General features: G+C 41.2%; 1 protein-coding gene across 3 annotated transcripts; it reads left to right on the top strand.

Moving 5' to 3' along the window:
• Positions 1-2,581: 2,581 nt before the first annotated feature.
• Dync1li2 (dynein cytoplasmic 1 light intermediate chain 2) lies at positions 2,582-26,334 on the top strand. Of its 3 annotated transcripts, XM_076837801.2 has the most exons (13): positions 2,582-2,900; positions 3,029-3,102; positions 5,093-5,209; positions 9,994-10,224; positions 14,665-14,834; positions 15,621-15,714; positions 16,832-16,967; positions 18,795-18,906; positions 19,489-19,548; positions 20,187-20,228; positions 20,539-20,656; positions 21,452-21,568; positions 23,368-26,334. In XM_076837801.2, exons 1-13 carry the CDS (start codon positions 2,794-2,796, stop codon positions 23,466-23,468), a joined length of 1,479 nt encoding a protein of 492 aa, XP_076693916.1. In that variant the 5' UTR covers positions 2,582-2,793; the 3' UTR covers positions 23,469-26,334. The 3 variants fall into 3 exon arrangements, with proteins under 3 accessions (XP_076693916.1, XP_076693917.1, XP_076961816.1); XM_076837802.2 differs by lacking the exon at positions 20,187-20,228; XM_077105701.1 differs by lacking the exons at positions 20,187-20,228; positions 20,539-20,656; positions 21,452-21,568; positions 23,368-26,334 and adding an exon at positions 19,779-19,841.
• Positions 26,335-27,428: the final 1,094 nt, after the last annotated feature.

Below are 27,428 nucleotides of genomic sequence, written 5' to 3'. Positions count from 1 at the left end.
ATTTTTGCTCAGTGCCAAATTCCCTCCCTAGAACTCAGAATGTTTTCTCAAACTGTTCAACTGAGGTTCCCACCCACTAAATCAATGTTTTACATTTTGTTAATTAAAAAAAAAAATTGGGAGGGGGGACACTAGGGATTGAACCCAGGGGTTTCTATCACTGAACCATATCCCTAGCCCTTTTTATTTTTTTGAGACAGGGCTTTGTTAAGTTGCCGAAACAGGCCTTGAACTTTCAATCCTCCTGCCTCAGGAGGGGATTATAGGCATGCAAGTAGCCAAAATGTTTCTTCTAAAAACTAATCATATATTGCTTTGAGTAGTTGGATTTACTTTTTGGTGTATGTGTTTTTGCTTTAGCTTTTTAAAAGTATCTATTACTTTCCCCTTCTGTCCCTATACATCTTTTAGGCTTTGTGCTAATGGGATAACATACTGCAGCATAACAGTGCTATGTACCTTAGTTACTGACCACAGGCCATCTGTTTATAAAATGTGTTCAAAGAGAAGTGTAACCCTAAGAAATGTGGCTTGACTATGACCCTGTGAGGTTTATGAACTGGACACTTCTTGGCGTTCTACATGATCAACTCTCAGATTATAGTTAATGCAGTTTCAATTCTTAATATTATAATTTTATTTTCAAATAATGATTATCTTTATTATCTAAGGCATAAGCTTATAGTGATGATAGCACCATGAATTGGCTGGGGCAGGCATCATCATCAGTCCTTTCTGGCCTGTTCTTTGACAGTCCTTAATGATATCATCTACTTTGTTTATGTTGAGAATGGTCAAATGCTCTTTGAAATCTGCATTTGTTATGTTTGTAGAATCCTCCTACCTGGTGGTATTCCTCCAAGAAAAGATAAGATATTGTGTAAATTTAATGCTGTTTTCCAACTAGAGTATCACCTAGTGCTGTTTAAGCTCACTGGCTTAACAGTTTTCAACTCCCATCTTCTGCCTGTGAAATAGACACTGTTTACCCTTCTATAATTTCTAACACTTTGCTTGATCTTCCCAGGCTTCCAGGGATGTAATATATTTAATGTTTTTTTATTCCTGATGTTTTGCTTAAAATATATCCAGGTTTGCAGATGATATGCTCATTTGTTGGATGCTATAATTTACTATGCCCAGTTTTTTGGCAGAGCCAGGATCACTATCATGTGAAACCCACTTAAGTGGTTGCTCTTCTGTCATCCCATTTACTTGTGATATTTAGCAGTGCCTTGTAAATGGTAGTCTGCTTCCATCAAAACATTGAGAACATTCAGGCCACACCTAACTTTACCCTTGTGCAGTTTTCTTTCCTCCTCTTCCTTCTCCCTGCACCTTCCTCTTTCACATCCCCTACCCCTTTTCTTTTCTTTTTTTTTCAAGATAACATAATTAATAAGCTTGATTTATTTAGATCCATATAGAATGTCACACTTAAAAATTAAGTCATACACATGCTTTTCAAGATCACAGGAAATTATTTATAAAATTGAACATGTACCATAGCAAGTTTAAATACATCACAAGTGTCTTCTTCATATAGGCTACGTTCTCTGACCCTGATTCAGTTAAATTTGAAACAGTTAATAGCAAAAAAACTTCAAGTACCTTTCATGTTTAGAAATTCTGATATACAACCTGTACTAAGCCATGGCTACCCCTTTTCTTATGCACCGCCCCCCCCCCCCCAAAGGAAATGAAAGTTTAATTTTGGTGTCAAAAGCTGGATGCCTGAAAAAAAATTTTTTCCCCTCAGATGCTGATGACTGAACCCAGGAGGACCTCGGCATGTTAGCCAAGTATCAAGCGCTCTAATACTGAGCCCATGTCCAGCCCGCAGAAAATATTTTTTTTAACTCTTGTAAGGCAAACCCAAACACATGGTTCACCGGGGTGAACAGTCTTAATAAGATTTACGAAGGTGGAAGTGAAAAGCAGGATATTTATGAGGATTTGAGGATCTTGTTTAAGGCCGATCTTTCACTGCAGGGATTGATGAAGATTAGGTTAAATTCACGATATAGTAGTTTCAGATTAGTGAGTACAATAAGTACCAAGACGCCACCTTCTAGCATCCAAATTCTGAACTTCAGGTTCCTCATCGGTCAAGGGTTGGGTAAGTTTTTGGTTTTTGTTTTTTGGGTCTTTTTTGCGCGGGTAGTACTGAGGACTGAATCCAAAGAGTGCTTTGCCGCTGAGCAAAATCCCCAGCCCCTTTTATTTTTTGAGACAGGTTCTCGCTGTCTTTGGGGCCTGAAATTTGCAATCCTGCCTCAGACCCCCGAGTCCCGAGGACTACAGGGGTAGGCCGCCGTGCCTGTAGTAAGCTTGGGATAGTGTGTGGCCCTGGCACACTGTGAGGGCTAGCTACGTGGTGCTGTCGAGCATCAGTCTGAAGAGTGGGTTGCCGCGTCAGTCCACGGGGCTCCCTAGCACTAGACAGACCCAGGTAACTGCGAGCCGGGCTGGGTCCTGGGGCGGGCGCTGCGCCGCGCCCCTCAGCCAGCAGAGGCCGCCACCGCGTTCTGAGTCCGGGCGGCGCCCGCCTCCCTCCTACCTCCTCCTGCAAGGCTGCCCTAGCAATTGCCTGACTACCGCTACCGCAGCGGCCGCGCGACCCGTAGGAGCCCGCAGACATCGCCTGCCCGGCGGGGCGCGTTGAGCTGAACGGCCCCGGTGGTGGGCGGCGCGGCGCGGGGACGACGGGCGGCCCGGCCAGGGTCCTCACGGGTCCTTGTGGGTCCTCGGCGGGCCCGGGGGAGGGCCCTCTTTGTGGCTGCAGTTGGCAAGATGGCGCCGGTGGGGGTGGAGAAAAAGCTGCTGCTGGGCCCCAACGGGCCCGCGGTGGCTGCTGCCGGCGACCTCACCAGTGAGGAGGAGGAGGGCCAGAGCCTGTGGTGAGGCAGCAGGCTGGGTCGGGGAGGGCGCGGCAGGATGGAGAGGTTGCCGGCCGGACCCTGGGCAGACACAGACGGCCGGTCTTGGGCGGCCCCGGAGCTGACCGCTCTTCCCCTTGTCGCTGCAGGTCTTCGATCCTGAGTGAAGTGTCCACCCGCGCCAGGTCCAAGCTACCGTCCGGCAAGAACATCCTGGTTTTCGGTGAGCGGCGGGGCGCTGCCCGCGGCCGCCCGGGTGGGCGAGGCGGCGCTTCTCCCACAGGTCCCAGCGTTCCCCTCCTTCCCTGCTGCCTGTCTGCCGCCCAGGAGGGCTCTCTAGGCGCTGGCATGGCAGCTGGAGAATCGCCAAGCCCACCACGCCTGACGGTGGGATGCTGGCCCTTTGGGAGTCCAGAGGGGCTGTGTGGGGTGGTCCGCACATTTCCTTTAGTCACTTGGCCGCTAAGTCGACTTGACTTCCTGCGCCCCTAGTCTTCTCTGTTCAAGTTGAGGGTGGAGAGAAGGGAGAGAGTAGTTGAGAAGACTAGATGGAGTAGGCGGGAGAACTAGATGACCTGGGCTCGGAGCTGCCGCAGGAGCCTTCCTCGGTTATTATGAGCAGTGCACAGTCGGATGGTTTAGGGAGTCTGCAAGGACAGCAGGCTTTGCAGTCAGTACCCTGGGCTTTCCAGCCATTAGTCCTGCCATCAATGCTGGGTTACTTGAGTTAGGCCCCTTAACTTATGCGAACTCAGTTTCCGCATACAAGTAAAGGTGGTCAGGGTCCTTCGCACAACACACACATTTGTGTAGTGGGACCTGCGGGCTGGGACAGCACAGACAGCTCTGATGCTCCACACAAGAACCTCAGTCTAGCAGAAACAGATATGTTGGTGATTGCACTACACCATGCCTATCATGGGCAGATTCTTGTGGGAGCATCAGGCTGCTTGTGCTGTTGAAAGAAATTTGGGCTTGTTCTGAAGGATAAGTGTCAGTATGCAGGACACAAAAGTGACAGAAGGGTTTGGGGTTTGGAAACTGTTTAAAATTTCTTGTGGTAAATGCCACTACAGGAAGTTGGGGGCAGATTGTGAAAAGCTGGAAGAGTTAATGCTTCTTGAAGGCTTCTGATTTTTATAACCCTTTTATCTTACCTCCATCTATACTTTTGGGCATCATTTTCTTCATGGTTTCCCCATAGTTTCTGAGGGGACTAAATGGGTTTCAGGTGATGTTCATTGTGGTAGGTTAGCAGACTCTTAGAGATCTTCAAAAACCAAGGGTTAAGAGCACTAGATCTGTGTTTTAGAAAGAGAACTTTGGCTGTAGAGTGGAAAGTAACTAAGGATGAGCGGGTACTGAAGTTAGGCTGACTAACTTTTACAATGATCCAGCTGGGATGTGGAGGACAAAAAGGTAATAATAGCATTGTGGATGGACAGGGAGTCTCATCTGTGGAATGCCTTTCGCTCCCTCTATAATTCTATATTATTAAGTCCCAGCAATGCCTAGTGATGATTATTGCTAGTGGTTCTACCTGCTGTTTAGAGAGGTGGTTGTTTTTTTTTGTTTTTTTCTTTTTCTTTTTGGTGTGGGGAGGAGATATCAGATTGTTGGAGATGAAAAAATGGTAATTACTCAGACTGTACCCATTGCTTAGGTCTGTAATTATTTTCTTTAGTTTCTCAGCCTTCAGAATGCTTTTGAAGGATATGTACTAAAATCAAGTGAGAAAAATAACATCCATTCTTCTTGATGGTGAGGCAGGATCAGACTTAAAAAAAAAAAAAATAATTCAGAGTTCCTAGACTTTGAGGTTAGTTGTGTTTTGAAGATTTCTTGCATTCTTGTGGAAGAAATTTATTTTGTGAGAAACTAGTCCCACCTTTTCCTTTAATTTCTCCAAATGCGTGTCTTAGAAAATCTAGCTAAGGCTGATGGACTTGCCTTATGCCTTCCCTTGTGAAGTAAGGAAAACTGCAGTAGAATGTCAATGTGATCTTGGAATTTTCTGCTTTTTCGTGCCCCCACCACCAGTCATTCTTAGAGCAAAATCTCCTTTGTTTATGAAAGCAAATGAGACCTCAGCAGTGGTCGGTGCCATTCTTAGTTGTTCCCTGTTGTGTGAATGTCATGACTTTGATATAACATGCCATCCTTGTCCAAAATAAACAGTACATTTTTGTCTTTCTTGCAAACATCATTTGTAGGTGAAGATGGTTCTGGTAAAACAACTCTTATGACTAAACTACAAGGAGCAGAGCATGGCAAAAAAGGAAGAGGCCTAGAGTATCTCTACCTCAGTGTCCATGATGAGGACCGAGATGGTGAGTGAAGCGTTGATCCATGGTAAGGGATACATGCAGGACTCTGACTCCTATGACATGTCAGGGGTTATCAACTTTTCTTTTTGGTTTTTAAGAGAATTAGTAATAAGGAAATAAATGAAATATGTGTCATTCACAGGATTTTGTATAGAGCATGTTAGCAAAATGAAGAATGGAGCCATTCATTGCTCTTCTGTTTAGCCTCTATTTAAAAGGAGATACTGAAGATAAAGTTTCACATGCATGTAAAAGTAGTAAGAAAGATTTTTTTAAAGCTTTGGAGTATGCTTGGCATACTAATCTGGCAGTATTGTTTCTCTGCCTGGTTCTAACAGAGAGTCTGTAATTGGTGTTGTTCAGAGTGTAAAATTTAATGTATATTCACTCAGGAGGATTTCCTGAATCTCTATGTGACTATTAAGAAATGCTAATTTGTATTTCTTTGGTGGGAGGGAATAAAGGCACAGGGGTGATAATGTTCTTTAATTCACAGTCTCTAAAATGCAGAGCATAATGGTTTTTACCTACACAGTAGGGTATTTAAAAGCATGTGGTAAGCATTCTTACAAGGATTAGATATCATTTTAAAATTCTTTTAATTGTGAGATGGGTGGACTAATGATTTTGGTTACAACTAGTTAGTAATGCTTCCTTTATAATCATTTAGATTTTATTTTAGGGTTTGGGGGGTGGGGATTGTTCCAGGGATTAAACCCAGAGATGCTTTAACACTGAGCTATATCCCCAGCCCTTTTTATTTTTTATTTTAAGACAGTGTCTCACTAAATTGCTGATACTGGCCTCAAACTTTTGATCCACCTGCCTCAGCCTCCTGAGCTGCTGAGATAACTGGTGTGCTACACCATTGTACTTGGCAGTGTTAGTTTTTTTTTTTTTTTTTTTTTTAATAACCGTAAAATAAGTAATATGGATCCCTAGGTCTTTTTTTGTGTATGAAGGAAAGTTACCTTTGTAGCTTAAAGATGATACATTCTTTCCTAGGTTCTATGGCACTCATCTGTAATCCCATATATTCATGAGTCTGAGGGAGGAGGATTGAAAGTTTGAGGCCAGTATTGGCCACTTAGTGAGATCTTGTCTCAATAAAATGAAGGCTGGGAAAATAGCTAGTGGTAGAGTGCCCTTAGGTTCAGTTCCCAGTACCAAATAAGTTCTTTATAGACTTTACCATTTAAGCAGGAAGGATCATGATGTAAAGGTGATTAATTTTATAAGGGAGAACTAATCCTACCACCTCTGGTCCCCCACTTCCTTATTGCTAAATTGAAGTCTGAACCAAGATTCTTGCCTGCACTATACTTCTGCCATCTCAACTTGGAAATTGTGTTAGTCAGCTTTCTGTTACTGTGACAAAATACATAAGAAAATCAACATAAAGGAAGAAAGATTTATTTGAGCTCATAGTGTCTAGAGTTTTCAGTCCATGGTCGCTTGACGCAATTGCTTTTAGGTTGCTCCTGAAGCCTGTGGTGAGACAGTACGTCATGGCAGGGAGTGTATGGCAGAGCCAAGCTGCCCAGCTCAAGGAGGCTAGGAAGCACACAGAATAAGCGGTGATGGGTGATAAAATATACCCTTCAAGGACAGTGACCTACTTCCTTGAACTAAAGCCCCACCTCTTAAAGCTTACACCAACTACTAATAGTGCACAGGCTGGCAACCAAGCCTTTAGTATCTGGCCTTCTGGGGGGGCATTTCAGATCCAAACTGTAACAAAACCTTACGTTGTATAAACTAATTTTAGTGGTAATTTTAGAACCCCAGGGATTTTTATTCCTGCTCCCCTTTCCTGACTTCCTTTCTCTTGCTGAATATTCCCTGAACGTCTTGAAAGCAGGAGATTGATCTGGTGCCAAGGTCTTTGTTGTCAGATGAACAGGCATCAGGTATCCATCTAGGCCCATTGGAGTTGGTAGCTGTAGTGCTGGGACTTTGGGGCCCACTGAACCAGGCTTAGAGGACCTCTCATGTCTGTGTTACCTGTTTTGCTTCCTGTTTTTGTAGGTCACCATGGTTATTGTAGAGAGATCTTGTGTTTTGGAGTCAGAACTGGTTCCTAAGGCCTCTCCTATAACCAGCAGTAGAGTAACCTTGGGCAACTGACTTAACCACGCTACACTTCAATTTCCTCATGTATAGAATAGGGTTATAGTGCCTATTTTACAGGTTGACAGAATGAAAGGACAAAATTTGGTGTAAATATTCTGTGCATCTTCAGAGCCTCTTTTTCAAGATGGCACAAGCACATTTCAGGTCAAAGCATCACGTAACCATATTTACGTGACTTTAAGTACATGGTAACTTCTGTTTCAGATCCCTTTTACCCATTTTGTCCCATTGTCCCAGATAAAGAACACTTATTAAAATGTAAATTGAGCAACAAATATACTACTTAGGGTAACTTTGAAGTAATATGTTTTGAGAGGTCTGTTTTTGTTTTATTTTCTGAGAAAAGTAATAGGTAAATGATAAGAGCTTTTGAAAATAAAACCTGTTTTAATGTACCTGTGTTAATTTCACTGAAATATTTGTAGAATTAAAAACTGGGGACTAATGGATTTTGATTACTTGAAAACCATTTTGTTGACTATCTGTGAGTTCCTATTTGATGAAACAGTTGCCCTTACCCGTGGTTAATTATATATCTTTCAGCCCTGGTCTTTTTTATTATGCGGTGTGACTGGGTTATAAATATACATTTTGCAGGCAGTCACCCAGATAACGAAAATAGTCTCTGACTTGTACCTGGTTTGTGGTGAGACATGACATGTCAAAGGATCTCTGCATCCGGATTGGGAGATCCATCTAATGCTATGTGGGGTGTGTGTGATCTTCATGCACTGGGTGAGTTATGTATAGTGAACAGTACCAAGAGAGGCTGAAAAAAGAATTGTACTAGCTGGTAGGTAGGCATTCAAACCTGTGGATTTTGGGTACAGAGCAGTATTTTTTTAAGGCATTCACAGAATCTAAACTAAAACCACTAGCTAAAGTGGTAGAACACTTGTATAGCAAGCTCAAGATCATGGGTTCAATCCCCAGCATAAATAAATATATATTAGAAGCTGGGTGTGGTGGTGCACGCCTGTAATCCCCGTGGCTCATGAAGCTGAGGCAGGAGGATTGTGAGTTCAAAGGCTAGCCTCAGCAAAAATCGAGGTCTAGGCAACTCAGTGAGATCCTGTCTCTAAATAAAATGCAAAATAGGTCTGGAATGTGGGTCAGTGGTTGAGTACCCCCGAGTCCAATACCTGGTACCCTCCTCCCACTGTGTGTGTGTGTGTGTTATATTACTTATATAATATTATATATATATTACATATTATGTATATTATACATTATTTGTATAATAATATATCTAATATATAATATATATATATTAGAGTTTAAAAGTAGAGCTAGATTTAGATATCTTATACTGTTGAAATAAAGTCATAAATGTATATTTTTATAGCATATGAATGTATTGATTACACCAAAAAGATAGTTAGTGGAAGATAGATTGTAAGTTTATGTTGGAATTGATGCAAAATTAAGTTATTTTTGATAGTAGAAGTGTCTTTCAAGTTACTTTTATAAAAAAAAAAGTTACCATGAACGTGTCTTTCAAGTTACTTTTATAAAAAAAAAAAAAGTTACCATGAACGTGGTGGCACAGCCTATAATTCCAGCAGCTCAGGAGGCTGAGTTAGGAAGATCATGAATTCAAGGCCAGCCTCCACAGTTTAGTGAAGTCCTAATCAACTTACTAGGGCCCTGTCTCAAAAAGTGGGAGGGGGGTGCTGGGGGTGTAACTCAGTGGTTAAGCACCCCTGGGTTCAGTCCTCAGTAAAAAAAAAAAAAAAAAAAAAAGTTACCAAGAAAAATGTATACAATTTTTTTAAAATATATTATCAGTTTGGAAAATTGTTGTATACAGTTTGATCATCTAAATATGATTTTTGGAACTATATTCTTTTAAATGTCTGTACTCGTGCAATTATGCATATAGGTTTTTAAATTTACTATAGAAAACAAAAAATATATATGAAGTAGAGAGACCAGTATCATGAACCACAATGTAAATATCACTTGTCTTCAATAATTACCATTCTTGGTCAATTTTATTTCAAGTATAACCCTTTTCTCCCTTCACTCCATAATGGATTATTTTGAAGCAGATTTTAGACATTGTATCATTTCATCTATGAATACTTCTAAGAGTGTATCTAAAAGATAGAAAATGTAACCATGTTATTACCACAGGAATATCTGTATTTCCTTAATCTCATCAAGCATCCAGCAATTCATGTCTCAATTTATATCAGTAGTGATTTTATCTTGACATTTAAATACAAAGGACCTGTCTCTTGGTACCCTTCGTGGTATGTGAATGCACCACTTAATGTGACTGACACAACAAGGCCTTGTTTAACCAGAAGCTCTCAGCATTACTCGCCACCTCACAAGATTGCTGATATCTTAGGACAAAAGATTATTTAGACCATGTCACAGTTGACCACTGAACGTTAGATTTTTTGGTTCTTACTGAAAGCTATTTACCTTTACTCTGCACCTTAGTTGTGGATACTTTGATATATGATAGTCTTAAATTTTTTTAAAGTCTAAATAGTTCATTAACCACAAGGACCTAGGATTGCTGTCCACTGAACATTTGCACCTTTTCAGTTAGGTTTGCATTCTTTGTGGAATTCATGATCTTCCTATATCTGCTCTTCAGATAGCTTGCTCCTGACTGTTGTTGGCTTCATTTCTTTTCTTAGATCACACGCGTTGCAATGTATGGATTCTGGATGGAGATCTGTACCACAAAGGCCTGTTGAAGTTTGCAGTTTCTGCTGAATCTTTGCCAGAGACCCTGGTCATTTTTGTTGCAGACATGTCTAGACCTTGGACTGTGATGGAATCTTTACAGAAGTGGGCTAGTGTTTTGCGTGAACACATTGATAAAATGAAAATTCCACCAGAAGAAATGAGGGAGCTGGAGCGGAAGTGTAAGTAAATTAAAATTTTCTTGGAAAATTCACTAGTCTTTTGGGATGGGTGGAACCACCTTTACAGTTGAGAGGTTTCCCTTGCAGTATTTATGTTTTATTTTGCACCATTGATTCCAGAGTTGTTTTTGTAAATATCAAATCAAGAATACTTTGAAAAAAGCATTCAAAGCAGTCTTTATCTTAAGTGTCAGTTGTTGAATAAGAGGAATGACTATTTCTTATTATCTTCATTGATTCTGTTTTAGACTTCTGTAAGACTTCTTCTCTCATCTCCTAAAACTTCATTAGTGTTGTAGGCCTCCAGGCTTTTATGTCACTATAGTCTGCTGCATTAGCATCAGGATGTGGGGTTCGCTGTGGTCTCTGCAGCTTGAGTCAACAGCCCTGGAATTCCATGATGGCCCTGTGTACCCTCTTGTTGGCAACTTTAGTGGGAGCCCTGAAAAAGACAGATCTTTCATCTCCTACCTTACTTCATTTTGGAGCCCAGCAAATGTGGCTTTAGTTAGAAATAAAAAGGTTATCTGGGGGGCAACTAAATGAAATTCTATTTTAAGGCTTAGGATGTCAGAGTTCTTTTGAGAAAAAAGAACTTTCAAATTAAAGGAAGTTTTTTGGTTTTTTCCTTAATGTGGTTCAGAAGCTTGTTTTTCCTTTCCTTTGCCTCTGTGCAGTTACATCAGCTTCTGTCCTCTTGCCAGGGAAATGGGAGGGGCAGGGACTGGAATTGTGGCAGTAGCAACTGTCTTGGTCAGGACAGGCTTGGCCTAGTCTGGCTTGATTCCACAGGATGACATCACTCCTTTAGTGAATAGATGAGAGCTCTGGAGCATGGCACGTGGGATCATCACACTTACTGGCAGAAGGGTTCAGAAATTTTGATGTGCTATTCAAATTAAATTCCTGGTGTGTGTCTTCCTGTCCCACACTTCATCTTGCCCTGTTCCACATTAGCTAAAACAAAGAGTTTAGCTTTTTTTCTTTGATTTGTTGCCTGTATTTCCTGGGTCATCCACCTGTGTGCTGTAGTGATTGTTATGCAGCTCAGCTTGTCTGTCATCAGCCACTGACCTTTGTAGATAATGTCTCTTTTTCCTCTGAAACAGAAACCCTGAAGACAGCTTCTTAGAATAGTTCTAAGGCTGAAGAACTGTTTTCAGTCCACTGTCCAGTAGCTTTGTACCAGTTCTCTGAACCTGTGTTATTAGTGATAACCTTGTAAAGATTTTTTAAAACAGAGGAAAAGAGACTGGCCAAGGACATTGCTCTTTCCCGGATAGGGAAAGTACCTGTTCAACATTCGGTACAATTCTAGGTGCTGGGGACATAGCAGTCAAGATACCTATTCTTGGGAAGCTTATTGCATGAGACACTGAGTTTATTTTGTCGGCTTAGTCATTGATGTTTTTGTCAGTGTTAGATTCAGCTGCTTGTGACACAGAACCTGGAATGGTGATGGCGTAAGCAAGACAGAGGTTTATTTTTCTCCCCTGGAAATGAAATCTAGAAGTAGGCAGTTTAGGACTAGGGAACAGCACTGAACTCAGAAGATGGCTCAAGGACCCTGGCTCCATTGTGCTTTTTGCTTTGTCATTTCTAGGGTGTGGTTCATTTCCTTCTGACAACTAGAGCTCTAGCCTCTACATCTGTATTCCAGACATCAGGATAGAGAAAGAGGAAGGGCTGATGGGTCTATGCCTATTCTCTTTCTCTTTCTCTCTCTCTTTTTTTTTTTTTTCTTTTGGTACTGGGGATTGAACCCAGGGGTGTTTATCACTGAGCTACATCCCCAGCTATTTGTTTGTTTGTGTGTTTGTTTTTGAGACAGGGCCTCAATAAGTGCTTAGGGCCTTGCTAGCCTTCAACTGGCTACCTTCCTGTCTCAGCCTTCTGAGTTGCTGGGATTACAGGCATGCACCGTGGTGCCCAGCTTTGCTGTCTTTTAAGGAAAGGGAAATGTCTTTATTCTGTATGGCTCTGGTTCTGAAAATTAGGGTTTTGTTTGGTTATAAGGAGGAAGAGGAGAAAGACACTTGAGAGCAACTAGCAATTGCTGGAACCAAGTCCATGTCTCTTGACTCTGGTTCACCTTCTGAAGGCTTCTGCTTTTACCACCCATGCTTGAGATGTTGGGAATGGTAGCCATGCCTTTGTGCTGCATGCTGAAGGGGTGCCTTTGTTGTGCTAAGTTTAGATAATCATTTTAATAAAGTAGCTGGACATATTCTTGTGCAGAGGACTCTTGATTTCCAGATTATTTGGACTCTGAATTGTATTGAACTAGTGAAAGGTTGTGTCGAACTCAGTTTCTAATCCAACCAACCTTCAGTCTTCTGATTTTGGAGAGTTCCTCTGTGGCCAGCCACTCTCTTTCAGGGTTAGGGTCTCCAGTGATTCAGTGTCTGTGATAACTGGCTGCAAGAACCAGAACTAGATGGGAAGCAACTCTCAGAGCTGCCAGAAGGTGGTGCTCGTTCGTAGTTTACTCTGTTGCTTATGTAGGCCTGTGGACTCTCAGGTCTGTGGATCTAGTGGGGTGATCAGTGGGGTATTAGAGGAAAGATAGGAGTAGGGAAGGTAGAGTACTTTGTGACTGCCTTCTTGAACCTACTCTGTCTTCATGCTAATGCATTCCAGTTGGATGGCCCCTACTATAAAATTACTGGCCATCCCACCAGGCAGAGAGAATTGTTAATACTGCACTATGTATATCCCCTAAGGAAAATGCACATATTATGTTTTGAGTTACACAGTCCTCACTATTTTAATCTTCCCTTTTCATTTACCTGTATGTTGTACACATTTGTTCTGCCTTCCAGTATGCTTTCTAAAATGCCGAGTTATTTTGAAAGATGTCAATTTCCTACTCTTGTTGAAAAACCACAATTAAAGTCTTTCCTTTATAGTATGACTAGGTCTTGCCGAGAGATTCCAGGCACCTGAGCTCTGCCTGGCCTCACTTCCCGCTGTAACCTAGTTCACCTGTTCCCTGACTCCAGGCTCTGCTCTGCTCACTGTCAGGGAAGCCCTGGCCAAGGGCCTTCAGTGATACCTAGACTGTTAAGTCCCTATATTTTTCGTTTTTATTTAAAGGTTTGTTTAAATTTTTAAAGAGAAAATATGAGAATCTTTGATTTCTTCTGATGTCTTTCAGTAATCACCTCAGATTTTTCTTTGTTGTATAAAATGGAGTGAAGATCACTCAACTAGGTTATTTATGTTGAAAATGAATTATATGCATGAACTTAATTAAAGTGAAAGTTGTGGATATGAAATAGTATCACATCTACACTTGAGAGCTTAAGCAATTAGCTTTCAGTTTGCCTAGTATTATTTGAAATATGATGAGCTTGCAGATATTTTAGAAGCTCATGCAAGGATAACCAAAAATCTCTGTAAATAAAAACTTACTGTTTTAAACATTTCTGTGGGAAAAGAGAAGACTCTGCACCTTTCTCTAGGGCCCTGTGTAGTGCTGTTATTTGCATTTACTTGGCGAATATGTTGTTGATAATAGTAAAATACCTTGTGGTTCTTAAGTCCTGTTGGGCTTGTTAAAAGGGTAGAGCTGCCTGTTGTCTCCTTTGGCTCAAAATAGCTTTAATCATCATGTCTTTGTTATCTGCCTGACATATGAGCTTTGAAGTGCCCCACATCCACGTGCAGGTCTGTGGGTCTGTGGTCCCTTGGTTTGACTAGCCATCAAGCACTTGGCTTAAAGGCCCTTCTTAGCTAGGGTAGTCAATGTGTGCGCCAAGAAGCAGATGTGCCTTTGACCCTTTGTTGTGTTAGTCAGGGAGAGACCATACACATGGCATGTGTGACTCAAGATCTCTAAAACAAGACCGAGTTCACATGAGTGAGAGCAAGGAGGAAATTTGGCTGGTGGTAAGCAGGCTCAGTCTTGTTACTTAGTGCTGACATCCTTCAGCCATGTGGAAACAGCATGCTCTTATGGAATTCAGTAATTTAGTAAGCATTTCTAATAAGGATTCTGGGTTTTATTAGTTATAATGATTCCCAGTGGTCACCTATGTTGAAGTATCAGTTCAATTAATTTGGTATTTTGAAAAGTAGGAAATTTAAGAAAAGTGATTCTTTTCATAGTTGGAACTAGAAAAGCCTAAAATAAAACAGAAAAAGAAAAGAACTATTTAGGAGTTGGTGCAATTGAAGACACCAGAGAAATGTCTTTGCTGCTTAGAAGTTATGAAGCTCAGACTGAAAGTCAGAATTGTCATTTTGCATCACCATTCCCAAATCTCTGATTCTGCAGTCAGATGTAACTGGGAAGGTTGGTGCACACAGCTGCTTGTTTTCTGCCTATTACTACATTTTTCAGTTTACTACAGTTAATGTGTGTTTTTATTTGAGTGTGTATAATATATATATATATATATGTTGTTTTGTTTTTTTTTTTTCCTTTTTCCTCTTTAGTTGTGAAAGATTTCCAAGACTATATTGAGCCTGAAGAAGGTTGTCAGGGTTCCCCACAGAGAAGAGGGCCTCTGATCTCAGGCTCAGATGAAGAAAATGTTGCCCTGCCTCTAGGTGACAACGTGCTGACTCATAACCTGGGGATCCCAGTGTTGGTGGTGTGCACAAAGGTGCGTCCAGGAATTGTAAGCTTGGCTGGGTTTGGCCAGTGAACAATCACTGTCTCAAAGAAAGATTGAGAGGCTTTGATGAAGTTTCTTCCCTAGGGAGAGTTGAGTTTATTCGGGAACCATTAAGGTTCATTGAATGTTTCAGGATAGAACAAATTGTCATTTAACGTTGTTGCTGGAAATGTGACATCACTTGGTTCACTTTTATTCAGTTAATTTCCACGAAACACTGTAGACTGTATGGGAAACTCAATTAAAAGCAGTTTTCTTAAGGCCGTGTTAACCAGTTCATCTGGTCCAAATTGATGGTGAAAAAATAGAATGATGAGTTTGGGGTGGAAATTGAGTTCAATTAAAGTGTCTCTTACACAAGAATAAAAAAGTAGTTTTAAAAACGTTTGAGGTATCAAAAGTACGATATTCCCATCAGAGCCACCCTGGTTGCGAACAGCAGGGTGTGCCAATCTTATCCTGTTGAGAGTGGAGCCCTGTGGAGTTGGTACCCTGTGATGTACAGTGGACCTCATGTGACCTTGTTTAATGTTTAGAACAACTGTGAGGTGATCAGGGATATTGTATATGCACTTTATAGATGAAGAAGCTGAGAGGATGAAAGAGAGAAATCTCCTGTTCCTTTTTACTGTACTCTGATTAATACTTGGACCCTTTGTAATGGCTTTCTTCTTTGGAGCTATGATACTTTATTTCTGCAAAAGGTGCTTTTCCTATTCTCCATGGGGACAGAGAAGCAGAGAGATGACTCTTTTTCTTTTTTCTCCCCTGCAGTGTGATGCAGTGAGCATCCTGGAGAAGGAACATGATTACAGGGACGAGCACTTGGACTTCATCCAGTCGCACCTGCGGAGGTTCTGCCTCCAGTGTATCCTTGGAGCCCAGGGACATGGATTCCCACTAAATGGGGCATCTTAGAAATCCCTCCTGAACTCAGAGTAGTCTTCTCCTGGGAGAACTTATGTATATCTTTTTACTAATTTTATATTTTACTGTATTGGGATTTGAGGCTTATTAACTTGTGCCTGTATTTGGTTACTCTTTGTTTTTAAGGCTGTACATTTCATAGGCTTTTTTTTTTTTTTTTTTTTTTTTTTTTAAAGAGAGAGTGGAGAGAGAGAGAGAGAGAGAATTTTTTAATATTTATTTTTTAGTTTTTCGGCAGGCACATCTTTGTTTGTATGTGGTGCTGAGGATCGAACCCGGGCCGCACGCATGCCAGGCGAGCGCGCTACCGCTTGAGCCACATCCCCAGCCCCTCATAGGCTTTCATATTAAGGAGCTGATATTCATATTAAGGAGTGATGATTTTGTTATTAAAATAATTGTACCATGCTTAGAAATTTTCTTAGACTTTGCTTTTGTTCAGGAAGGGACAGTTAATAATCTGGTGTTTTAGGTGCTACAAGTATTTCTCATGTGTTTGTGTTTTTTTTTGTGCTACCTATGAGAGAGATGCTGTGTCACCAGTCTCTGAAGTCTTGTTTTTGTGAAGAGCCAATAGTTGTTGGTGCCCTACTGTCACATCCTGGAATATGAGGACACAGATGGGTTCTAACCATCTCCTTTGAGCCCATTAGCTTGTTAACACCCATTCCTGGAAAGGTATGCTTAATGACAAACTTGCTCACTTGTGAGCTTCTGCCTAGGACAGAATCCACACACCTTAACTGGTCGAGGGTGTTCTCTTAGGCCAGCCCCAGAGCCATTAATACTTTGCTTTCTGGGAAACAACCTGAGAGAGCAGGACAACATGAGGTGTTAAAAAAGCAACTGTATAACCTGCTACATAAGCATACTTCATGCTTTTGACTTGGTTCATCTGTTACAATTCCCTTTTTAGTTTTTAAAATTGTAATATATTTTTGATGTTCGTATATTAATCAAAAATGATAAGACTTGTGAGTAGTACTGTAAGGATTGTACTTGTATGTGATTTTGTCTTTGCTTGCAGTGAATTGGTTTTCCTTAAGCAAATTGATTAGATGGAGCTGCCTTGATTTACACATCAGTGAAGGAGGAGAAAAATCTTGATTTGTTATATAAGTACATTGTTCATAAAACATATGGTTTCCACTTTACCACGCCTGCCTTAGTAGTGGAAAAGGATGCAGTATTTATGTGAGTTCTTTAAAGGTGATGCTTTTAACCCCTTCTCTTTTCATAGTTCATTTGCTATGCATTTTACCCTTTCATATAAAGTGCCTTTTGTCCGTGTCTTGTGCAGGCAGCTCTCTGGCTGCCATGGGGAAAATGCTGGGGCTGGGGCTGGACCTCAGAGGTGGTAGATATACCCATCTTTCCCTCTTCTCTTTCTGGACTATGAGACAGTCTGTCTGAGGGAAGTGAGTGGTGAGGCCAGGGGTGCTGCCTTTCTTCAATGAGACCAAGTTGCCCAAACATAATCGAGCCATATATGGCACTTATCAACTGGTGAAGTACTGACTGGGGGAGGTAGTTGAAATATAGATGATTTCATTTAAGGATCCTGAATGTCTTCTGTTATGGCATCTGGTTCCTCTGCTCGCTGATAAGGGTGATCCTCCCACATCCCTGCCAGTGTGGATTTTGGCCACACTCAGTACTTATTTAATTTCCAGCATTTCACATTTTGGGAGCTACTGGGATTGATTGTCATGCCAGCAACTTGTATACCTGTTTTCCTGAGTTTGTGTCTTTCACTGGAGAACTGTGTTTCTGAACACATAAATAATGATGAAGCTGTGCTCTCTCTGAGAGGACTTGGGCTAGCAGGTAGATGTTCAGGCTCAGGTGGCCTTTTGACTTAGCAGTTGTATTTTTTCATTCAGCAGTTCTTACTCAGCATCTCCTTGGTGCCCAGGTTCTCTGCTGGGGACACAGAAATGTATGAAATGTGCTCCCTTCTGTGGGACTGAAAAAGATATAGGAGCAGCCAAAGAGGGGAAGAGCAACAGAGAAGGGCAGAGGGAGTGATGCTGGAAGATGAACAGTGTTTCCTCAGTAGATATGAGGGGCAGGGGCAGCCATGAGAGGCTAGAGAGCCAGGTACCCCCAGGAAACTGAATGGGTAACCTCCTGCACATTTGAGGAGAGCCTGATTTAGCCTAGACAACAAATGTGCTTTTGGAGAATCATCCAGAGCAGTCAGGCAGGTACCAAAGACAGAAGCTCAATAAGTGGAGTTTTGGAATCCTTCAGTACCCAAATCCCATACAATTCTAAGAGGAAGTGGGAGCCTGGTTGGACTTGGGACTGGTCTGGAGTAGAAAAACATCTTTTGGCTTTTTTTTTTTTTTTTTTTTTGGTACTGGGGAATTAACCCAGGGAAGGTTTATCACTGAACTACTTTTTATTCTTTATTTTGAGACAAGGTCTTAAAAAATCCCAGCAGCTTAGGAGGCTGAGGCAAGAAGATCTCAAGTTCAAAGCCAGTCTTATCAACTTAGCAAGGAACTGTCTCAAAAGGGGTGGGGATGTAACCCAGTGGTAAAGTGCCTGGGTTCAATATCCTCAGCACCAAAAAAAAAAAAGAAAGAAAAGATAGTCCTCAGAGAACCCATAGGAGGGAAGACTCCATGCCAAAGCTTAAGAGAAATAGTCCCCACCCAAGCTTTGTCCTCTCTTTTACTCTCTACATTCTTCTTTGTCAAGACAGGGTCCCATTGTGTCCTTGCTCCTATAAGGGCAGTTGGGGGAGAGTTCTGAATGCTTCCAATGGGGGCCATATGTGGTCAGTCAGATCTCAGACTGACCTCCTAGGCCTGGGGCCCGTGAGCTCTGTGTGGAGCAGGACCTGCCATGCTGATCTGATGAGGTATACATGCTGTGGAAGCTGCAAACCATCTCAGCAGCTGCAGACCAGATCTTATGGGATAGGATCTCATCCAGGAATGCTTTCTAACCTATGTGCTCTGTATTTTGTAAGGCAGTCCCAGGAAAAGCAATCCAATCCCTCTTTGCCTTTAGACCTGCAGGTTGGGACAATGAAAAGAAAATAGCTATTTTACATGAAAATTTTACAACCGTGAAGCCAGAAGATGCATATGAGGACTTCATTGTGAAACCTCCTGTGAGAAAGGTACCCACAGCAAACACTTTTAATGGGGAAAGAAACCTAAAAAGATTCAGGTTTTGGGTTGGGGTGTAGTTCAGTGGTAGAATGCTTGCCTAGCATGCGTAAGATCCTTGGTTCCATCCCTAGCACTACAAGGGAAGAAGAAGAAATGGATCTTAATTGTACTGCTCTGAAGAAATAAGTAATCCAGAGACCTTTTTGTTAATCTTCAGGTGAGGTCTAGTGGTTATGTGGGTGGCTCATTATGGTGGAGCATGAGTAAAGGTGCACCTACATAGAGCTAGCTGGCATGTCCCAGTGAGTCCTGATAGTGTTGCTGCCACCTCTGGATTATTGTTGCTAGATCTCCTCTCTGTTGGGATCTGAAGACCCTGATCTGCCAGACTTTAAAAATGTCAGATGGCTCAATGCTATGGCTAATTTTGGGAGACTGTCTGTACCAGGCAAGAAAAATATACCATCTCAGGAATGATCTTCCAGATCCATGTGGAGGCCGGAGCCTAAGACTCCCCTTACAGCATGAATTTTCAGTTGTTTGAGAGTGTTCTTGACCCATGGCCACAAATATATTATGTCTCTTCCCAGCTGGTCCATGACAAAGAGTTGGCAGCAGAGGATGAGCAGGTGTTCCTAATGAAGCAACAGGTAAGAAGACTGGGAGATTAAAACAGCGGCCCTCTCAAGCTTGGAATGCCAATTCCTTAGCGTGAGGCTGGGGCTGCGTACGAGTGAGAATTACAGAGAACTTGCAGCATTATAGGGATGTGGACCAGGTCTCCTTTTCACCCCCTTTTCTGAGGGTATGGGCAGGTCCAAGATTTTGATAATTATTTTTCCAATTCTTCCTCTTTTCTATGCCCTGCTTGCTTCCTTAGCTTCAAAACTGGTTGGTTGGAAGCATGCGTGGTGGTGTATGCCTGTAATCCCAGCCACTCAGGAGGCTGAGGCTGGAGGATCACAATGTCATTGCCAACCTTGGCAACTTGGTGAGACCCCGTCTCAAAAATAAAAAAAGGACTAAGGTGTGGCTCAATGATAGATAGAGTGCCCCTGTCTTAAAGTTCAATCTTCAGGATCACCAAAGATAAATAAATAAAAATTTAAAGCCTGGTTACTTGGATCTTTTTCACTATATACCAAATAGGTTTTTTTGCCAGTAGAGTAAAATACAATTTGGTGGTTGTTAATGGCGCCCTCTAGTGGAATACTAAGTAAGTTTTTCTCCCAACCCAAGTGCACTCTGCAGGCCTTGGTTAATGGCCAGTTTGTCCCTCTCTTTGCAGTCACTCCTTGCCAAGCAGCCGGCCACGCCCACGAGAGCCTCCGTGAGTACTTTATACCACACAAAGGGTCATGGCCTGTGTCACAGGTATCTTCAGAATTTATACCATTATTTATGAGAGCTTATATTTAGGTAGGCTTTCATTTCATGTTCTGTGGGAATTTGGTCTTTCTAAAGGACCTCTTAGGAGAAACTGAGGCCTAGGAAGGGGCTGAACTAGGAGCAAACTCCCAGATCTTCACCTAGACTCTGGAAAATTTCTGGCAGAATCAAATCTTCACTTTTGAGATTTGTATTTTTCTGTTATTTTTGTGTTATTTTATGTGTGTCACCTGGACTGGTTTTGGACTTAGGAATCCCCTGCGAGAGGACCTTCTGGCTCTCCAAGGACCCAGGGCCGGGGAGGGCCAGCCAGTGTACCAAGTGCCTCCCCAGGAACGTCAGTAAAGAAGCCAGACCCAAACATCAAAAGTAAGTATTCTGTTTATGGAGAATTGTTTAGTTCTAGGTCTGTAGGAGTGAAGATCTAAGAAAGCTTGGGGCTATGCTCTCCCTGAAGAAGAACTTCTTTCCACTTCTAGAGGGAGGGATTTTTGGATGGCAGCAACCAAGATCTGTTCCTTTCTTGGAATTGGTGACCCATGAACCTTTTTTTCTATTTTTTTTTTCTTTGTTTTATAAGACTTCAGGTCCTGCAGATGCTTTCAGAAAGGAATGCAAAATAGAAAATTACTTTAAAATGTCTATTTTGAGTTTTTTATGTCTCATGTTTATATTATTACTATTTATAAATTGTGAGATTTTTTTTCTCCTTCACTGCTCTTGTCAAGCTAAATTACTTATTAGTTTAAGTAGCTGTTATTTCCAGCAGCTTATTGATACCCAAAGTTATTGGGTAAAACCATCAAAACAAAATCCTTTTTAATTCTCAAATGTTTGATGGATATTTTCTACTTAGGATATGAGCTTTTTGTGGCAGGCTGGGAGTGTTAAGGGCTTATAAAATTTTGAGAAACACTGCTTTGAGGACAGGGAGATGGTGTGGAGCATGTGTTATCCTTATGCTTAAGTAGGAATTATAATGTGTTTCCACCTAGTAATCATGCCAACACATAATTAGCCTCAGCGTTAGTGTTGTAAGGACTCAGAGTAAATGAATTTGATCGTAGGATGGTGATGGCCACAAATGGCTAATTGCAAGTTGAGAACTACTTTTTTTAAGTCATCCGGTTCGTGTGATGCTTTCTTTGCTTACTGTTTCCTTAGATAATGCAGCCAGTGAAGGGGTGTTGGCCAGCTTCTTCAATAGTCTTCTGAGTAAAAAAACAGGCTCTCCTGGAAGTCCTGGTGCTGGCGGAGTGCAGAGCACAACCAAGAAGTCAGGTATAAAGGGGTCCTTGGAGACTGACTCATGGCCCTTATGGCCAAGCTGTACTAGAAGGATGGGAATACATACAGGATTGTGTACTTTCACCTGGCCTGCAGACTTATGGTGTTCTGAACAACCACACGTGGAAGTAGAACTATGTTTCATAGTGAACAGAGTGCTTTCTGTGGGGTTGCCTTAGTACCAATAGGTTTCCCGGGCACATTTAAAGTGGGATGTAGCCAGGCGCCGTGGCACACACCTCTAATCCCAGCAGCTTGGGAAGCTGAGGCAGGAGGATCACGAGTTCAAAGCCAGCCTCAGCAATTTAGCAAGGCCTTGAGCAACTTAGTGAGCCCTATCTCTAAAACACAAAAAAGGCTGGGGATGTGGCTCAGTGATTAAGCACCCCTGGGTTCAATTCCTGGTACCAAAAACTAAATTAAATAAACAAATAAAGTGATGTATATGTATTTAGGCTCTTAGGTGAGTCGAGGCGCAGCCTGAATTGTACATGTGACTCTATTATAGAAGCTCTCGTCACCGGAAATTGTGGGCTCGTGTAAACTATTGACATTTTGTTTATTCTGTTTATTTTTCTGTGATACTTTGAAGGATTTTATTCACTCCACTGCTCTTAGTCTTGCCATGGGCTAGAGCCTGTGAACCCTCAGTCTCACTAGAGAGTCATCTCTTCCTCTCTGAACTCTATGGTGGCCCACCCACCTATCCTTCCATATGGGCTAGTGGGCCAAGTTTTTCTTGGAGATTTCTGAAACAAAAGAACCAAGTTCCTTGAGAATCACACATTTTCTCAGAAAGCTGGAGGACATTTCATTTTATTTGTGGTACTAGAGATTAAACTTAGGGTCTTGCACATGCTAAAAGAATATTTTTAAAGGGTCTTTGCTTTACAGCAGGTGCTGTAGCACATGCCTGTAATCCCAGAGACTCAGGAGGCTGAGGCTAGAGGATCACAAGTTCAGTGCCAGCCTGGGCAACTTAGTAAGACCCTGTTTCAAAAAATAAAATGGACTGGAGATGTAGCTCAGTACCCAGAAGTAAAAGAAAAAGGGGGGGGGGCTTTGCATTTAATTTTCCACTGACTATAAGGTATAATAATACAGTGTTTTCCCTAATTAATGTTTCCAGAGCCCATGAAACCCTTAGGAGATCACTCCATTTCCTGGACAGCCTGGACCTTTGGCAGCTCCAAAGTTCTTAGAGTCTGGTGGCCTTGGTCATGGCCATGACCATTTTTCACTTATCAGAATTTGGGGTCATTTTCTAGGCCCTGTTAGTGTTTGAAACAGAAAAATATGAACACCAACTTTGTGCAGGATTGAACTGCCTGGTCTTGGTCTCATCTCATATTGACACATGGTGTTTTCAGGCTGTGCATCTGAGTCAGTCCATAGTGCTGTGATTAGAAAAAACCTGAATACTTATCTGCCCGGGGCAAATAAAGCAGTTTGCCATATACCTGAAACTCAGATGACCATTTCTAGGAAGATGTTAATGAGAGTGCTCAGGGGTTGGGGTTTGGAGGGTGAGACGGTTTTCAGAAAAGCCCTTGCATTTGGCACAGAGATACCCCTGCTAGAGGCAGCCACATAGTTGGGGGAGCACAGACTTGTGACATTTAAAATTAAAAAGACTGAGTTAGGGTCTGTTTCATGATTCTTGAATAAATGGCTTTCCCATTTTTGTTCACCACAAGTGATTATAGAAGTCTGTATAATTTTAAATGTTTCTTTTTAAAAATCTTTTCCTGTTCTCACATTGCTGCTTTTTTTTTTCTTTTGCCTTTTTTAAGGACAAAAGACTGTGTTGTCAAATGTTCAGGAAGAACTGGATAGAATGACTCGAAAACCAGACTCCATGGTAACAAACTCTTCAACAGAAAATGAAGCCTGATCCTCCTGAAAAAGTGCACATGTCAAATGACCAAATAACTATGTATATTGATCTGCTAAGACCAGGATTTTTCTGATATGGCACATGCTATCAGTTTTTGGGGGAAGGGGAGATGAACTCTTTAAAAAAAAAAAAAAAAAACTTTATTGGCTTGTCCGAGTGTGAAATGCACATTTAGGAAGATTACGTGGCAGACCCCTTGTTAAGGATAACCCTTGGACTCTCGGGCATGTGGCTCTCGTGGGAAGCGAGCGTAACTGGGCTTCTTGTAGTGCGGAGAAAGGGGGCCCACTTTTCTGTTGGGGTGGAGCAAATGAGACCAGGAAATCATTATCAGATGGTGGTTAGTCTGACCAGTTGCGTGTTAGCAAATTCACTTGTTCTTGGGAAGCAGATTAAGTAGCAGAAAGTCCAGAAAAGAGAAAGATTGAAAGGAGAAATGAGAAACGAGAGACGTGATGGAGGGGAAGCCGGACGTTGAGGGAGGTGGAGGAAGAAAGAGAGATGAGCATTGTTAGTAAATACTGTGTGTTCAGTAGAAGTCAAATAATCATTGTTTAAGAATTAAAATTAGAAGCATTTCCAAACTAAACACTAAGAAAAATGGGATTTAGACTCGTTCTGAATGCATTTAGCTTATGGAGGATACATTAAGTGTGGGGGGCCTGAGTCAGGTTGATCTGACACAGGATTGGGAAGATGTCAGTTGCCCAGGACCCACATGCCTGGCTCAAGCCTTGTCCTTGGGGAGATGTTGGGCTCCATGCATGTGCATCGTGGGGCAGGCAGTCACTGTGGGCTGTGATCAAAGTCAGCAAAATTAGTTTACTTTGAGTTGTGTTTTCTAAATAGCTCCTGCTTTGTTATTGTTTATTTTATTTTATTTTATTTTTTTAAACTACCACAGGCTGGCCTACTAGTAGAAAATGGGTAATCAACCTCTCATTCTACCATAATGCAATGTGCTACAGAAAGTTTGGGGGAGGTTTTTAATGTAATTGTACTCTGGTTAATTGGCTTGCACCAATCCCTGCCTTACAGTCTGTGGAAACTTTCATAGAGTTCCACTAATGCAAAAGGTCTTGTCCTAGCTCCCTGGTCTGATCATTGCTATCAGATGGACAAATAAGTGTGAATGTTTTATAGTGAAAACAAAAATGATATAATTTCTTTTGTGTTTTTCATAAAATGTAGCATTTTTTTTTTCTTACAGAAGTGAGTGTTTTAGGTGTCTCCCCATTTAGGGCAGATTCATGCACATTGTCATGTCACATCACCATTCTGGGAATGAATTCTGTGGATTTAAGATGGCACTTTTAATTTTATAAATGACACAGCATTTAAATGCAAACACTACCATGAATTTAATGTATAAAACATTTGTTGTCAAACCAAGGGAAATACCACAGTTCACTTACGTGGCGTTTACTTTTTTATATAAATGTTTGTTGTACTGTGTCTCAGCATAACTTCCCTAATGTCATTACTTTTACATACCAGATTTGATTGACCACTAACATAATACTGGGCATAACTTAATATCCTATGTTATATAACAAAACTCTTAAAATTGTCTTGAATTGCTTTTGTAAAGGTCTGAACACTGTTAAGGAGAAAGCTGCGTATTCACTTGCCTTTCTGACAAATGAAAAAATGTTTCTTGTGCCAGTTTTGTTGTTGAAATATATTATTTTTTCTTTTTTTAATTCATTTTTTTTTTTAAACATGTATCGTGGCTTCCAATTACCAGGTTGTCTAGGTGATGGCAGTAAACTGACTGTGGAGTGGTAGTTGTGGTGTAGCAACCAGTAGATGCCAAACAGTTCATGGCCACACTAAAGGTGGGGGTCACTTAATCCCTCTGTAGTAGCTGGGGGCAAAATGAATAACCTCAGAAACAAGAAAAAAATTCTTGGAAAGGCACATGCCTAAGAGGGATACAGTGTGATTATAAATAGTAATGCAAAATTTAATTTTTTTTTTTATCATTTGAACTGATAAGCACTTTTTGTGTCAGTGTAAGATGTAGTAAAGCCTATGAAAATACTAAGGTGCCGGTCTTGTGAAGGAAGGTTTCTTGGAGACCACTTTTATTCTCATGACAAATGGATGTTCCTAATGTCAGAAGAAACTGATGCGTAGTGTCATGTGCTCGGTGGTTGCCAAAGTCTACCAACTTTGGGGGAGCTTCAGGGTTCTTTTTAGAGGGTGGGAGGGGAGAAGATTTCTGTTATTTGGGGGTTTTCAAGCATTGGAACCAAAGGCCAAATAATAAGCAGCCTTTACTTTTTAAAATAAAATTCATTTTATTTGCAGAATACACATGTAGGTAGTCAGTTAAAGACAATTTTATGACTTATTTATACACATTATTATAGTGGTTACATCTGCTATTTGTTTTTAAAATGGAAAAATCAAAGAAAAAAAAGCCCAACCTAGAAGATGTGGCCCACATAAAGGCCATGAATTGGTCTTTCCTAAAAATGCAACAGGTATGCTGCTAGATTACTTTGTTTTGTTTGCACTTTTTTTTTAATTGGCATTTTAAAATCAGTATTTAAACTGAAAACATTGTCATGTTTTATTAATTTAATGAATTTGAAGTGACTGCTCTGTACATCATGACCTTAACAATGTTGATGCTGTAAGTGAAAGTTCACTGTCGTCTGTATGCTAAATTCATTGGTGTTTTTAACTTAAAATAGGACTGCAGATTATCCCCCACCAGCCTTAGTCCAGGGGTGTGGCTCTATCCGGGTGCAGTATGCAGTCTTGTGGAACCTTACTCTCTAGTGCTGGAAAGAAAAAAAAAAAAAGATGTCTCTAATTACTGGCTTCAATAAACACGAATCCAGACTGCTTACTATTTTGGTGACTTTTTTTTTTTTTTTTTTTTTTTGATAAATAAATCATCCCACTGGAGAACCATTGTTTGCCTATCTGATCATGTAGCTAAAAATACCACTCACTTAAAAATTCAGGAATTCTGATAAAAACATTTAAAGCCATAGTTTGAAAGTTGTGGAGTTCAAAGCTGTATGTAGAATGCAGGAGGGTTTGTGAGAGACTGTCTTATCTCCTTAACTTACTTTGAAAAATTGCAAACCTACAGTAAAGTTGAAAAAGAATGTATTGAACACCCGTATTATTTTTTATAGATTCATCAGTTTTTAACATCGGGATATTTTACCCCTAAATATTTCAGATGAGGTCAGGCCAGTGGTCTTATAGAAAGTTCCATCTTAGTGTTTCCCTCATAATTTGATTCTGGCTTGACATTTTTGTAAGAATGCTACTGCATAGGCTGGGGTTGTGGCTCAGCGGTAGAGTGCTCGCCTAGCACATGCGAGGCCCTGGGTTCGATCCACCACATATAAATAAAATAAAGATACAACTACAACTAAAAAATAAATATTTAAAAAAAGAAAAAAGAATGCTACTGCATAGATGAGGTTGTACATGTTCTACTTTCACATTGAGTTGTCCCTGTATTGGTGATGTTGGTTTGATTCTTGGTTAAGGTGATGTACCTCAGGTCTCTCAAGCAATCTGTAGGGTGGTATGAGGGATTATTTCATTTTATGATACTACCAGTAACACTGTAATAGCAAATACTTATATTGGAGGTTGCTATATACCAGTCACACTTTAGATGTTTTGTACAAGTTGATTTAATCTTCACATCTCTGTGAGGCAAATATAACTCTTACCATCTTAGTTTCCAGATGAGGACCCTTAGGCCAGGGACGGGCTAAGCAGCTGCTGAAGTTAGGGCCAGAATTCAACCCTGACAGTATGCTCTGCTGGCACTTGTGTTGCTCCCTCAAAGCAGATGGTGAAATACGGCAATTGAAAGTGTTCTCTGGGTATGGTGGTGCACACCTGTAATCCTAGCTACTTGGGAGATTGACGCTGGAAGATCATATGTGAGGCCAGCCTTCACAACATAGTGAGACCTGA

This window comes from Callospermophilus lateralis, chromosome 18 (assembly GCF_048772815.1).
Source record: "Callospermophilus lateralis isolate mCalLat2 chromosome 18, mCalLat2.hap1, whole genome shotgun sequence".
In the NCBI taxonomy this organism is placed as follows: domain Eukaryota; kingdom Metazoa; phylum Chordata; class Mammalia; order Rodentia; family Sciuridae; genus Callospermophilus; species Callospermophilus lateralis.
This window is presented reverse-complemented; position numbering and strand designations above follow the sequence as displayed.